This window comes from Barbus barbus (genome assembly GCF_936440315.1).
Source record: "Barbus barbus genome assembly, chromosome: 20".
NCBI lineage: Eukaryota > Metazoa > Chordata > Actinopteri > Cypriniformes > Cyprinidae > Barbus > Barbus barbus.
In genome coordinates this window covers 28597821-28614572 of record NC_136748.1, presented here as the reverse complement: position 1 = coordinate 28614572, position 16752 = coordinate 28597821, and the positions used below count along the sequence as shown (strand labels likewise).

Below are 16752 nucleotides of genomic sequence, written 5' to 3'. Positions count from 1 at the left end.
CAGAAACAGTCAGAGCACATCTGCAGGCCAGCTGAGATCCAGCGGCCCACTCGTCTGCTTCACCTGAGTCATGCAGACCTCTGACACACACTTACATCTCACACAAATACAGGACAAAACTCCTTTCAAATCTGATATACAACTAAAGTATACATTGCTTGAATGACAAAAAAAAATGCTCATAATATAAGAGAGATCATATGCGGTTTAGTCTCTTAAAAACGTTCAAATCAATGGATGTTTTATTAAAGAAGGAAAATGTTCTTTAGGAGAATTTGAAATGGTTGAATCTTTGCCATAATCTATTACAATGACAGATGATCTTAATCTTAAAACTAGTGAAAATATTGTCCAGTAGTGACTGATAAATAACCATTGGTCCAGTATATTGTGCATCCTCAGTTAAATGCCTGAAATGACTTTATAGGCAAATATAAATATAAAAGTTTTTATTTTTATTTTACAAAACTATTTTTAATGAGTAAATGTATGTAAATATATACTTGATGGTGCACTGTCTACTCCAAAATTATGTATAATAATATATAAAAAATATATAAGAGTACACATGCATGTATTAATTAATTTATTAGTATATTTCATGTGTTAAGAGTATGTAAGTATTAATAATGTTATACTATTATACTTACTATATGTTATACTATTATATCTTAAAATTACTAAAAATGACTATTATAATAAATTTATACTACATACATTATATAATTATATATATAAAAAATTATTAATATTTATTAATGTTAACATTGTATTAGCATAATTAAATAATAAATAAAATCTTATTTTTTAAGAATAATAACAGTATATTACTGAGTGTAAGCACAATAATCATGATAATATAATATATTGTATGTTTAATGCAAATTTAAAATGTATAAATGTTAATAATGTACATGTATAATTATATATAATATAGATTTAAATATTATTATAATATTATTACAATATATATTAATGTACATTATTAACATTCATTAATGTTAACATTACATTAACATTATAATTAACTAAATAAATATTATTTTAAATTAAAAATAATATATGAGTTGGAAAGGAAAAGCCCGATCAAATAATCATTATTATTATTAACATATTATAATATATATTTATTCATTTATTAATAATTTTAATCTGTTTAAAATAGATAAATGTTAATGTTTATTATTGTTAAATATATGTTTATTAAATGTTGATTTGAGTTGTTTTTTGTAGTCTTGATTTTATTTGAGCTTTCTTTTTAAATGTAATAATTCTTATTTAATTTTCCTAGATAGTAATATTCATTTATATACTGTTCTCCATGTTTGTGAGAAAGGCTACTAGCCGAAACGTCGGTTAATAAACAGCCTATGCTTATATGAGTGTGCAGTTGTTCTCCTCTAATTGATTCAATATGTTTATTATTAGCATTTATTAATGTTAATATTACATTAACATAATTAATACATTAATAAATAATTAAATGCAATCTTATTTTTAAAGAATAATATATTAGTTGGGGTGGAAAAGCTTCATCAAGTGTCCATCAAACATTTTCCTTCTTCACTAGTGTTTAAAACATCCCATGATGCTCCTCGTGAAGTTGGTTAATGAATGTCCAGAGCGAGCAGAGCTGGAATCCAGACTAATAAGCAGCTGAAATATGAGAGATTTCTCAACCGTGTCACGTTGTGTTCACCATGTACATAATTCCCACAGCAGCATAAAATCATGCTCTACCACAGCAAACTACTTTCACTATTTCCAGCATGTTCATGCGGTTCAGCGTCAGCGGGGCCTAAAGCTCCAGGGTGGGAAAATGAAAAAAAGAAGGAAAATGTTAATTAAATGAAAGGAAATACACTGATTAAACACACTTCTGTGAAGTAACGTCTGCTTGTGAATGACAGAAATAGCCCCAGAAAATGTTTAATCAAGGTTACTGAATTTATGACACCTAAATAACAGCTCGTTTTATGGGCTTCAGGTTCGTTGGGACTGGCACGGCACAGCCTTGAACAGACTGTAATTGTGGACTTCCTCTGTAAACACTGCAATTCAATCAAACGGTAAAAATGTCAGTTTGTATAAACCCACTTTTAAATGATACAAATACGTTGACGTACATAATTAGTAGTGTATTTCGGGCTTTAAAGAATCCTTAATTTGACATCTGATACAATATTTGGATGAATAAAAGGCCTTGGAAAATCTAGGTTTGGACAAATAGTTAATCTAATAATGATGAAATGGTGCAGTGAAATCTAACTATATAAACACTAGTAAAACATCTTTGATCTGATTAACCTGGCCTTCAAAATTAAAAAGTACAAGTAAAAAATAGCATTCTAAATGTGCCTGTAACAGAACACAGCAGGTTAAAAAGCAAAACTGCATAAAATAAATTCAAGTTTGCATATAATGCATTTTTTTCTAGACTCACCTACCTTTATTTAATTGAGTGCATGTTTATAGAACAATTTGACTAAATGTATAAACAAGATCAACCAACAGTGCTTGTGACCCAATTTCTGTCCACGATTACTTGTATTTCCAAGATGAACAAGATATTTAGTGCAAAAAAAAAATAAAAAATGAGACCTGATTTTATACACTGAGGATTGAACACTTTGTGAAAAGTGTTCAACTGGAGGAAGATTTAATCCAGTAATGAAATGGTGCAACTACATAAAGAAAAACTGAATGAATTCATGCTTCAAAATTAAGAAGTACAAGTAAAAATCACATTTTAAATATGTCTAAGCTAAATGTAACAGGATGTTTAGAAGTGCTTTAAACAGCAAATAAAAAAATAAAACTGCATAAAAAAACTAAAAGCATTTATTTAGTGAATTCATCCTACAACTACAAGATTTTTTTTTTAATTCATTTTTTAATTCATTGATCAGAAGTGCTTTAAACACAGCAGATCATGCATTTTTTCTAGACTTAGCTACCGTAATTTAACAGAGTGTGTGTTTACAGAACAATATGTCTAAACACGACCAACATCATTTGCAACCCAAATTGTTTCTGTAACTATTTTCTATCAAATTAAATATAAAAGTTCTCCTATCATGCTTTTTTTTTTTACAATTACTTACTGTAATTTAACTGAGCTTTAATAGAACAATATGTCTAAACACCAAAACACTGATTAACGTTTGCAACCCAATTTATTTTTGTAGCTACTTATTTTTGTAGTACTTCTGAGTGAAACAATATTCAACATGAAAAAACAGGTGAAGCGTAAGAAGAATTTAACAAGTGATGAAAATAACATGCCTTAGTTGCATTTAGCAGTTCTAATCTATGGAAGCCCGTTTCGCCACTGAATTTAAAAAAAAAAGGTAATTTTGACGTTTTATCACAGTTCTGATTTTTATATCACAATTCTGAGTTTATCTCGCAATTGTGACTTTTTTTCGAGCAATTCTGATTTTATAATACGCAACTACCGGTTTATATCACACAATTCTAAAAAAGAATTGCGATTGTCAGAAAATCCCGCAAATCTCACTTCACTTCTCAAAATTCTGACTTTATATATATATATACAATTCTGTGAAGAAAAAGTCACAATTGTGAGATAGAAACTCGCAATTTGCCTTTTATTTTTAATTCAGTGGCGGACACAGGTTTCCATTCTAATCGAACTGGCGTGAAGATATTCAGATATTATTAACATTAACATTATGATTTTCTGTAAATTTGACATGACTAAATGGGATTGATGTCACTCAAAAAGGAAAGCAGTTTGATGAATTGCTCACAATAAAACCATATAGGAACACTTCACAATGACAATCTCCTGCTCTACTGTATCTGAGCCCAGATCTGCTGAGCAACCTAAAAAAGACAATAGCGGTTGAACAGAAGTTCCTCATTTGCAGTTTAGTTTTGTTTTAGGGGTCACTGCACGAACACTGCATGGAAAGAAATCAAAACCTATGTTCTCGCTCTACGCTGCCCTTTTTTGCAACCCTCCGAACGCACCACACCAGAGCAAAACCACCTCCTGTCACGGGCCGGCTCCCACCGCAAGCCTCCGAGCACTCACACCGAAAACAATTCCCTCCAAGATTTTATATCGCATGCAATAATGCAGATAATAGTCAGAGAAGAATAATCCCCCGCTTTGAGGAGCTTCTTTAGGGTCAGAAACTTTCAGAAGAGCAACACATTGCAGACAGCGAGCCATGGAAAAGCATCTGCGTTCAGACAGGGAGACTCCACCATTCAAACACTGCATTTCACTGTTCTTCCATCTCTCAAGTTACACTCTAGATGAGGAGCAAGAGTCCTAATGACACTCCGCATGACATTTAACTACTTGTGCGGATGGTTTTCCTCCTTCATGCTCGTTTTTCGGTGATATTGATGAGGGAGTGCTGTTCAAAGCAGATTCATGCCAAAGCTTCTGTCTCCATTTTGGTTAATGACTCTCGCTGATTGACTGTGGCGTACAAAATTACCCCTCGACTCCGCTCGTTATGCGCCGCTATTTAAGGCAACGGCTAAATGGTAAAATGCTGTTGATGGGGGAAAATGTTTTGAATATTTTGCGAACAAAATCATTCAAATGGAAAACATGCTAAGCGGCAAAATATATGAAAGTATAATACACCAAATGGGGGTGGGAATTGAGAACAGGTTCTCCTTCAGCAGCATCATTTTTTAAATCATTTTCATGATGTTCCGAACCCTTAAAGCTTCTAAAGGATTTGAATTTTTGAATTCTAACAAAGAATGGTTGTCATGGTGATCAACATGCATCTTATTTTCTGTCAGCAATGCATGTGATTCAACAATAAATTAACACTTGATTCATTGACTCTCAACTTTTAATAAGTGGCAGACCATAAAATGGATGAATATATTGGAAAATACTACACATATCGTACCTGAATCCAGCAGATCTTCATCTTCGACGGTTTTGAGGACTCTGGATTTGTAGTCTCTGAACTGCATGTACCTGATGAGCCGCCGTAATTTTTTCTGATAGAAAAAAATAACAGGTTTACATCGTGTCCTAACTACACGCGACAAGATTCCAGTGATGAGCAATTTGGGTGTCCACACCAGATGTGAAGCGACACTGCGACAAAATACGGGCTCGCTCTGGAAGCGCACTGCTCTTGCAACGAAATGGATACGTTATTAATCTAATTCATAAATATGACACCTTTTTAACTATTAAATGTACATACTGAGTGACTGATAACATCTTTGTCATGGAATACACTCGTTGGTTTGCAGTAAGTTCACAGTTTTAACGATCATCTTTGCTTTAATTTATTTTCAAGACAAACTATCTGTTGTTGCTTTCAGTATGGCTATAAGGTCACGCAATATGATGTTTAAACTCATATTAGACACGTTTAACTTTAAATAAAGCACAATCAGGGTGGCTTTCCTGTAGCTCAAATAGTAGAGCATGGTGCTAGCAACACCAAGGTCATGGGTTCGATTCCCAGGGAAAGCAAGAGCTGATAAAATGTAAAAACTGTAACTTGAATGCAATGTAAGTCGCTTTGGATAAAAGCGTATGCTAAATGCATAAATGTAAATGTAAATCACCTGAGATTATCTACTGTCATATAGTTTGTATGTTGTTGTTCCAGCCGTGATGTTGTGGAAATAGAAACCGTTTCTAAATTAGAAATTTTGCGTGTCGCCGCACGGCTAGTTAGGACAAAAACTCAGATTAACATGGAAAAGATACCTTTTATTGTGTGTCGCGGTGTTAGCGTTCAAACTAAAACAATCTCCATCCATCCTACAAAATGATCTTTTAGTTTCAATTCAGTACTTAACATTGTAAATAATGAAATATTGTCTCTAATTTAACAGGCTGAATCTCCATTCATCTTTATCTCATAAAATAATCACAACATTAAAAAAATGTTTAATTCCTTCTAGAGCTGGGTGATGTGTTCTCAATTTTGCTGCTGACACTGAGTTAAGAAGCATTATGAATATCACAATATTGCAAAAAATAAGCAGTCTCTAAACAAAAATAGTAGGGGAAAAAAAGAATTATACCAGAGTAAAAAACTCAGTTAAAGATGACAAGTTTGATTAATTTCTGTGAATCGTGTCCATTTCGATGAATCGATTCAAAACTCTTGAACAGTTTGTTTGCATCATCACTCGACATGTCATCTTCAAATCCAAAATGTTTTTGTAAAGAAAATTTAGGGAAAGAAATGTGTGGGAAACCTTTATTTTATTCATTGATTATATTTCTAAAAGTTTATTGTGGTTTAGTTCTTGCAAACAAATTTAATATACCCATCTTACTGTAATCATAGAAATAACTTTAGGCTCAATGTTTAAACTAAAACAATCTCCATCCTACAAAATTAACTTTTAATTTGGCTTTCTTCACTAAATTCAATAAAGTAAAAAAAAAAAAAAATGCTGGCAAAACTGAATTAGGTATCATTATGAATATTGCATCATTATCATTTTATTTTATCCATTTGTATTTTTATAAAAAAAAAAAAATAATAATAATAATAATAATAATTATCTGTACTGCGTTAGGCTAACCAAGACGTTGTTGCTCTTTTGTTGGTTTTGATTGCTTCTTATGTCCTCATTTGTAAGTCGCTTTGGATAAAAGCGTTTGCTAAATGACTAAATAAATAAATATATATATATACAGGTGCTGGTCATAAAATTAGAATATCATGAAAAAGTTTATTTATTTCAGTAATACCATTCAAAAAGTGAAACTTGTATATTAGATTCATTCATTACACACAGACTGATATATTTCAAATGTTTATTTCCTTTAATTTTGATGATTATAACTGACAACTAATGAAAGTCCCAAATTCAGTATTCCAGAAAATTAGAATATTGTGAAAATGGTCAATATTGAAGACACTTGGTGCCACACTCTAATCAGCTAATTAACTCAAAACACCTGCAAAAGCCTTTAAATGGTCTCTCAGTCTAGTTCTGTAGGCTACACAATCATGGGGAAGACTGCTGACTTGACAGTTGTCCAAAAGACGACCATTGACACCTTGCACAAGGAGGGCAAGACACAAAAGGTCATTGCTAAAGAGGCTGGCTGTTCACAGAGCTCTGTGTCCAAGCACATTAATAGAGAGGCGAAGGGAAGGACAAGATACAAGAGACAAGTGTACAAGCAATAGGGATAACCTCACCCTGGAGAGGATTGTAAAAAACAAAACCCATTCAAAAATGTGGGGGAGATTCACAAAGAGTGGACTGCAGCTGGAGTCAGTGCTTCAAGAAGCACCACGCACAGACGTATGCAAGACATGGGTTTCAGCTGTCGCATTCCTTGTGTCAAGCCACTCTTGAACAAGAGACAGCGTCAGAAGCGTCTTGACTGGACTGTTGCTGAGTGGTCCAAAGTTATGCACTTATACTGAACCAGTACCTGGTTTAAGGACCATGGTATCCCTGTTCTTGATTGGCCAGCAAACTCGCCTGACCTTATCCCCATAGAAAACCTATGGGGTATTGTGAAGAGGAAGATGCAATACGCCAGACCCAACAATTCAGAAGAGCTGAAGGCCACTATCAGAGCAACATGGGCTCTCATAACACCTGAGCAGTGCCACAGACTGATCGACTCCATGCCACGCCGCATTGCTGCAGTAATCCAGGCCAAAGGAGCCCCAACTAAATATTGAGTGCTGTACATCCTCATACTTTTCATGCTCATACTTTTCAGTTGGCCAACATTTCTAAACATCTTTTTTTTTGCATTGGTCTTAATTGATATTCTAATTTTCTGAGATCCTGAATTTGGGACTTTCATTTGTTGTCAGTTATAATCATTAAAATTAAAGGAAATAAACATTTGAAATATATCAGTCTGTGTGTAATGAATGAATCTAATATACAAGTTTCACTTTTTGAATGGTATTACTGAAATAAATCAACTTTTTCATGATATTCTAATTTTATGACCAGCACCTGTATATATATATATATAGAGAGAGAGAGAGAGAGAGAGAGAGAGGTGGTAAGTATGAGTCATTTTGGTGGTAAGTTGTCCATTTCAAAGAACTGTTTCAAAATAATTAGGGGAAAATGTGTGAAAAACCTTTGTTTTATTGATTGATTATTTTTATAGACGTTTATTTCATCTACTTACCCTCTTCACTGAAATCACATACTGTAAATATCATGTAAAATCATCAAAAAGCTCAAAAGACTGTTTTATTACATCACCTAGCCCTGATTCTTGGTTTTAACCAGTGAGCGAAAAGCAACAGAACTACAAAAGCAATAAAACAACTCGATAACCAAAGCGGTAGTCCATAAATATGAAGGCTAATGATTTATGTTGCGGTAATGTCTCATATTGGTGTGCTTTTACCTTGTCTTTCCTCATTAGAAAGATGATATCCTCTGGTGAAATGGCCCTGGCCCCTCTCAGGAGGGCCACCTCAGCGGCCTGATGGAGCTGCAGGAGCAAAGAAAGAAAGAAAGGAAGGCAATTCAATCAGCAAAGAAAGCGGGAGTATGTAACAATCAGCGCTTGGTAACATCAACCCAAAGATGTTTTTAAAATCAGCGCTTTGTAAGTCACTGACGCACTGCATCTGCAGCATGAAGACCTTGAGCAAACCGATAAACGGTTTCATTTTTAAAGCAGGACTTGAGTCACTTTGGTGTGACGTGAGCTTCAAGTCTTCAAGTCAACGTCTATCTTTGCTATTTCTGCTCAAAACTGTCCTTGAGTGCAATGCAAACAGAGAGAAATGCATCAAAACAACAGATACAAATGAACCAGGCACAGCAAAATACCACGTGATGCTGCTCTGGAGATGAAAACAAGACAAACAGCCTACAAATAGGATTAATTACTTCTATGTTTTATGTGTCCTGGTTTAATGTAAAGACATAATCGGCCTTTTTATCAGCCGGTGCATGAGAGGTTTACAGAGGAATGTCTAAATCATATGCAACTAAATCTTTAAGCTGGACAAAAAAGCTGCAATGAAAAATGTCTGGTGAAGTGCTATAATTTCACTTTGTTGCCAAAAGAGGAAAAACAGCTCATCCATCATGGTGGAAATGATAGCTGTTCTTATGTAAATCAACATATCCCATGAACGCTCTAGAATTATGGCAAATCTCATGGAGGGACTGTAGTGTTAACTTACTGATATTTTTAAACCCGTCCTTACAAAAGGGTAAAAAAAAGAGGATCGAGTTCAACAAAACTATTCTTTGTAAAACTGCTTTGGACGTGAATGTGAAAAGTGCTATATAAATATACTGCACTGAACTGAAGTAAACCGCAACTAATGATCTGTGGCGTATATAACAACAAACACACAAAAAGAGCAAGCTTTGATTACTTGTAGAGCTGGTTTTCAGTTCAAAGATGATTTCATATTGAGGATGCTCTAACAAAATACAGTCTGAACAATGTAAAGCAAATACCTTCATGTAATAACCAAAAAATAAAAGATTACATTAGGAATATAAAAATATCTGAAAATACCATTAAGACCTTCTGCATTTAACCCTCTGGGGTCTGAGGGTGTTTTGGGGCCCTGGAGAAGTTTTGACATGCCCTGACATTTGTGCTTTTTTCAGTTGTTTATAAACATATAAATGGCTAAAGTCTTATAACACTGTAATCAGCACAAACTAATTTTATGATATTTTGTGATTTTAATAAATATATTACAGTTACTAATTTTTTACGGCAATATAATAAACTTGAGATTAATCTGAATCACACACACACACACACACACACACACAAAAAAAAAATCTATATATTTTATTATAAATAAAAATATTGTTTATTTCAAGTAATGAAAATGTTTTTTTTTTATTGTTTTGGTTTTAGTTAACAATAATAACTCTGGAAAATAGCCCTAATAAACAGTCAAAAAAGGTTTTATTTACTCAAAATATAATTGATTATTTCTTTCTTTTAATTTGAATAAATAAAGTAAAACATTGTAAGTTTAATTAATATATGTGAATCAGTTAAGATAAATATTTTTAAAATCTATTTAAACTTTTTTTTTTGTTATTTCAGTTCAAATTTATTTTGCTTCAAGTAATGCATTTTTTAATGGTTTTAGTTTTAGTTATTGATAGCTCAAATAAAAAGGCTTTGAAAAGGCATATTTCAATTTACTCAAAATATAATTTCTTATTTCTTTCTTTTAATTTGAATGAATGAATGAACAAATAAATAAGGTATTTATATGAATCAATTCAAAACTCTTGACTGCTTTAAATCATCATTTAAGCAGGTTTAACGTACTAAATGTTTTCATTAACGGTATATAGGAAAAAAAATGTTTGTAAAACCTTTAACTGTCTTACTTCATGATGAGAAAGGAGAGGAAAAACAGTTGTCAAAGTAAAACATTGCATTGTGTACAGCAATAATTTTGTGTAATTGTCATTAAAATAAATTAACAATGAAAAAATAGTCCTAAAAATATCAACTCGTGCACCTTAACACTTTTTTTTGATGTTTTCATTATAAATTTACACTGAAAATGCACTGGAAAAAATAGAAACCTATCAGCATGTGATCCTCAATAAAGAGCTCTTGTTGGTAAAACCACTGAAGGGCCCTTGAAATATCCTCGACTGCGGGGCCAATTAATCTCACAGAACCGACTACAACTCGTCCAAAAAAGAAAAAGATGATATTCTTCATGAAGAGGCACAAACTTAATCCACCTTGAGTCCTGGAATACACACAAGCAATTCTCGGCATCTGTAAACATTTGCTGGTCATAAATATATTTGCTCAGGAACGTTCTTGTGAGTGTGCGAGTGGGACGGACCCCACACATGCACACACAGGGGGAGCTTTTACCGCTGCGCCACAAGACTTTAATATAGATCGCTCTGGCCTGGCATCACACCAAGGTCGACATACCGGCTGCCATGTCTGTCCCACCGTTTCACTGAGGAATGGTTTTTAATAGACAAAAATGGCTGTAAGTATGCACAATCTCATCCCTCACTTTCCGCACAGATCCCAGCCAAAATTCCCATCATCCTCGGAAACCAGAACCACTTTCCTGAGGAATTATATATAGTTTTCTGATATACAATGATACATTAACGATTTTATGACTTAATCGACTTTATCTGCACTAGAAAACCAAGAGTATGATAGATTTAAAATCAGTTATTTGTGGATAATTTTGCCAATGTTCACTCAATGTGCTTAAACTCAAATTAATAAGGCCTATAATATAATGTAATATAATATTCCAGTTTTGGTAATAATATAGCACAAGAAATTTATACACAATTTTTTCACCAAAACACCACAAGAGTAACAAGGTGGGGGGAAAAAATCCCCAAAAAGTACAAAAGTTATATACATACATGTATATATATAACCCTGTTTGTCCAATGTGACTCTCAGGTCAAGATGACCAGAACACAACATGAGGGTTAAATGCATATAAACCCATTTTAAGGACAACTTTTGATTGATTTTGGCCCAAAAGAGGAAAACCCCCATGATCCCTTAAAAGTCTCACAGTATGGCTCTTTTCAGGCTTAAGGAAGGTTTTTCCGTACCATTTGCAATCCCTGGCTCGCAAAACTGTCTTCTGCAAAATATCAGATTAATTTTAGTAATTGCTCTAATTTTACAGGTTGATCAAAGCTAAATGAAGTCGGGCCGTTATTCCATTCACTCATGAACACTGGGATCTCTGTGGTCTTTTTCCAGTGAGGCTGTTGACAGTTTACTGCAGCGGCGAAGGACTGTTTTACCATTTCTGAGATGCCTGAGTTATCATACTGCAGCGGTATTCATAAGATTGAGGGTGTTTTTACCCATCTCTATTTTATCGTTTATGGTTTCTCTGAAAAAAAGAAGAAAAAGAAAACAGGAGACCGAATCTGAAATGTAAACACAGACATGGAGGGAGGGGCTGACGATGGTTTGATTGACAGCTGGCCTCAGGAAAAACCCTCCTTGGTTTCTTTTAAAGAAACGCTTAAAAAGAGTGCATTAATATTGTTTTGTGAACAAAGTCAAATGTTCTGGCATTATTACCTCACCCTCATGTCTGTACGACCAGAAGCAAAACTTAAGTTGTTATTATTGTATTACAATAATGAAAATAAATGAAAATCGAAAGTTACAAAAAATGCATCAATGAATTGCAGTAATGCGAATATGAGGGGGAAATGTGCTTAAAAGCCAAGAAAATGTCACAAAGAAAAAATATATATATAATAATATATATTATCATACTATTTATTAGATCTAAATAATATAATATATAGTATTTTAATATTTATATAGACATTTTACAAATAATAAAATGATGTTGTATCAGGATATAGCAGTGTTATTTTAATATCATCATGTATTTTAGTTTATATTAAGTTATTTTTGGTTTATTTATATTTTGCATATATTATATTTGGAATTACATTTTAATTTTATAGATGCTTTTATATTTAATTTTTTATATATATTTTCAGTTCTCATTTTATTTTTATTTTTTCATTATTGTGTTTTTGCCATTTATTATTTTGTATGTGCCTATAAATTAATTATAAAAATAATAAAAATCAATAAATATATCATTAAAAATGATATAATATCACATCATATATTATATCATACTAATGAATAGTCTTAAAACAGGTTTATTTTATTTACTTTTTCTTTTAATTTGGTGTGAAGTGTGATCTGGATATGTTTTCATGTGATTTATCCAATCATCAAAACAACTCTTCAATGTTGGTCTCCAAAAAAAATTTTTTTTTTTTTTTTACTAGTTTTAGTTATTTTAGTACTTATAGTTAAACTACAAGAAAATGAGATTCATTTAGTTTCAAGTATGAAAATACAAATTTATGGTTTTAGTTAACAATAACAAACAGCCCCAATAAACAGGAGCTCAGATATTCTGCAAAACATCTTTTGTGTTTCAAAACAAAAAGCTACATGCATTTGGAACGACGTGAAGGTGAGCAAATTAAGACCAGTCCAGAAATATGATGCATCATGCACACGTTTGCATATGAGAGCAGAGACTGAAAGAGCTCAACACGACTGAGTTCAGTGCCAGCGACTCCAGAGACAGATTCCTGGCCTGAGGAAAGCACACAGGTCTTGTTCCTTAATTAGACGAATCAGTTTTAATTACAACACATTTTCAGGCGACGCTGGCCTCGGAGGGTCTCTGCTTCATGTCACGTTACAGTGCCGGAGGAAAAGGCAGAGCTTTCATGCAATAGAACAGCAGAAGTCAAATAAACAAGGCTGCTGAAGATCATTTCCTCTCCTCTGCTACAGCGGCGCTCTGAAACGACATCCATTATTTGATTACACTGGAAAAGGTAACAGGAAGAGCGGGAGAATTCCACTCACAGCGTCCTTGTAAAGATCAATTACAACATTTCCTTTGAAAGACAACAAAATACAAGCGGCGATACTTTCAGAACTCAGACAGGCAGATTTCACGTTACTTAAGCGGGAAACCTCACTGGCGGCTTGATCACATCACCTGAAAATCTAATGTGAAGGCTGAACAACATCATTACACTCTCAGCACAAACCTGAGGGACGCTGCTTACGCCGCAGAGCTCGCTGCAATGTTTTAAAAAGTCAGTGATGTGGATAATCACAAAAAACCTGTCAAGAACACACCTGGGTCATAGTTTCCAAAGTGAAAAGGGTTAAATAAATGAAGTAATTTTGCTTAATGAAAAATTTGACAAGCAAGCACAAATTTACCCAAATTCATAAAAAGCCCAAGAGAAAATAAAATGTGAAAAAAGCAATTAAATTATGTAATATGTATGTGTGTGTGTATTAAATTGTAAAAGATTTAAAGAGTTTCATATGTGTAGTTAAATATTTTATTTAACAACTCATACAACATTTTTATTTTTTTTACTAATATATATATATATATATATATATATATATATATATATATATATATATATATATATAAAAATAAAAGACATGAGAAAAATGTTTTTTTGTAACTGTATATATATATATATATATATATATATATATATATCTCAATGCAAACAAAAATTATATTATACTTATTACAGTAAACAGCAATGTTATATTAGTATCATTGATGTACTATTATAGTTTGTTACTTTAAATTATTATTTTACATTTTATTGTTACTTTAAATTCTATTTTATTTTTCTGTTTTCACTTTAAGTTTTAGTAATTTTGTTGCATTCTTTCAATTTTATTTATTTATTTTAGTTTTTCATAATTTATATAGTTTTTATTCATTTTTATTTATTAGTTTTTTTTAGCTTGTTTATATTTAATTAAGTAATTTAAGATAAACTAAAATAAAAATGGCTTGGCAACAAGCTGAAATAAAATAAGTTTTTATATTTTATTTTATTTCAGTTTATTAAAAATGTCCTTTGTTTCAAGTAATGAAAATAGATTTTAATGGCTTTAGTTTTAGCTGTAGTTATAACCCTGGTAAATGGCCCACAAAATAGTCCTAAAAAGGTGTCATTTATTTACTCAAAATAAAATTTCGTATTTCTTTCTTTGTGTCCGTGACTTGGACATGTTTTTGTGTGATTCTCCTAATCATCCAAACAACCCTTAAATGCTGGTTTCCAAGAAAGCGTCTGTTCTGCTTCATAACAACGAGAAATCAGAGGAAAAACATTAGTCAAAAACAATTAGTGAAAAACACTAACGCAGCGGCGTTATCGCCAGAACACAAACTCGCCCGGCTCGACAAGACAGAATGTTTTGCTTGTGTTCTGCGGTTTAATGGTGATGTTTGGCAGCGGACCTTATCAATGTTTGCTGAAACTCAGAGTCCCAGTAAGACGGGCAGTTCGATAAGTGTTTCCCATTTGCATCAAAAACAGTTTCAGGTCTTTAGATACGACTCGGGTCCTTCAGTGTACGTCTGTGGGATTTTACGCCACATTTTAACATCCAGCAGGTGAAAACCTGACCATTTTTGTACCAAAGTTCAATCCTTAAAGGAACAGTTCACCCAAAAATAAAAATGTTGTCATTATTTGTGACCCTGTGCCACAAAACCAGCCACAAGTAGCACGGGTGTATTTGTAGCAATAGCCAATAATACATTGTATGGGACAAAATTATAGGTTTTTTTTGCCAAAAATCATTAGGATATTAAGTAAAGATCATGTTACATAAAGATATTTTGTGAATTTCCTACCATAAATATATCAAAACTTAATTTTTGATTAGTAATATGCATTGCTAAGAACTTCATTTGAACAACTTTAAAGACGATTTTCTCAATATTTAGATTTTTCTGCACCCTCAGATTCCAGATTTTCTAATAGTTGTATCCCAGCTAAATACTGCCCTATCATAACAAACCATACATCAATGGAAAGATTATTTATTCAGCTTTCTGAGGATGTATAAATCTCAGTTTCATAAAATTGACCCTTATGACTGGTTTTGTGGTCCATGGTCACATTTATGCTTCCTCAGGTTGTTCCAAACATGTATGAGTTTCTTATACTGTTGAACACAAAAGATGATGTTCTGAAGAATGTTGGTAACCAAACAGTTGACGACAGCCATTGACTTCCACAGTATATGGAAGTCAATGGCTACCGGCAACATTTTTGAAAATCTTTTCTTTTGTCTTCAACATACAGGTTTGGAACAACTTTAGGGTGAGTAAAGGATGATAAAAGTTTTGATGTGAACTGTCCCTTTAGGATTCAGGGTTTGAGCTCTTCTCTGGTCCCAAATGACATTAAACAAGCTTCATCACACAGAATGTGAACTTACTGTATACAAACCACATCACGACAGACTGAAACTCAATAAATATACCACATGACACAATCTGGGCGCAGCCGGGAGGTCTGATTTTTGGGTTTTTCGACGGTGTGAATAAGTAAACGTGTTGTCAACAGACTATGCTGCAACGACTTATTTCTAAGAACGATGAGGCCACACATTCCTCCAAGCCTCGCTCCCCCTGGAAAAACTCCACCAAGGCCATTTATTTAAACAAAACACTTTGCCAATTTGTCCTCCCTGCTCGACAGCAGAGAAGCTAATTGACTCGGGCACCGAACGCTTCTGACATATGTCAGAATGAGCACCTGGACTGGAGATGGCAGCCGTACTTCCACATCCCAACCCCAAACATCCGGCCGGCATTCCCTCACTGCACTGCAGGCGTCTGGGCTTCGGGACGGGGCTGAGTCTGGCTCTGGCAGACGGCTTCTAACCAGACTGTGTGCGGATGAATGGACATCTCTTACATTAAAAGCAGCCCAAGCGCTGGAACCGATTCTGAACGGCTAAAGAGAAGCGAGCGGTTAAATATATCTGACTCTTTATTAACACAGACCACCTATCACGGAGGCAGACGGCAGAGTCCGCAAAGCAAACAGTGTCAACAAATGCAATAAAAATGGTAACTAGGCAAACAGAATTGTGAAAATAAAAACAGCTCTGGGTAAGTTTAGCTCGCGGAGGGTTTTCTGGCAGAACACACTGATCTAGATCAGTTTCTGGACCTCTCATGTCCGCTTCTTACCTGAAAAGAAACAAAGTCTCACTGAAGTAGATGGTGATGTACTGTAGACAGCATTGCAATTTGATAGAAAAAAACATTCATTTTATTTTAAAAAGAGCAAACTGACCGGTAGACTTTCTGTCTTCATTTAAAGCCTTCCTGAATAAACGGATGAATCTCACCGACCATATTTCACCCCTCCAAAAAAACAAAAAAATTACAT

At 33.5% G+C, this 16752-nt stretch overlaps 1 protein-coding gene across 3 annotated transcripts in view; it reads right to left on the bottom strand.

The window, feature by feature from the left end:
• Positions 1 to 16752, bottom strand: part of LOC306886581 (transcription initiation protein SPT3 homolog) — a 115147-nt gene that overhangs the window by 31179 nt on the left and 67216 nt on the right. For all 3 annotated transcript variants that reach the window (XM_079443795.1, XM_079443797.1, XM_079443796.1), the window contains exons 4-5: positions 8369 to 8455; positions 4905 to 4998 (exon numbers count right to left, since the gene is read on the bottom strand). In XM_079443795.1, the coding sequence (XP_079299921.1) occupies positions 4905 to 4998; positions 8369 to 8455 (181 nt within the window). The remainder of the gene's footprint in view (positions 1 to 4904; positions 4999 to 8368; positions 8456 to 16752) is intronic.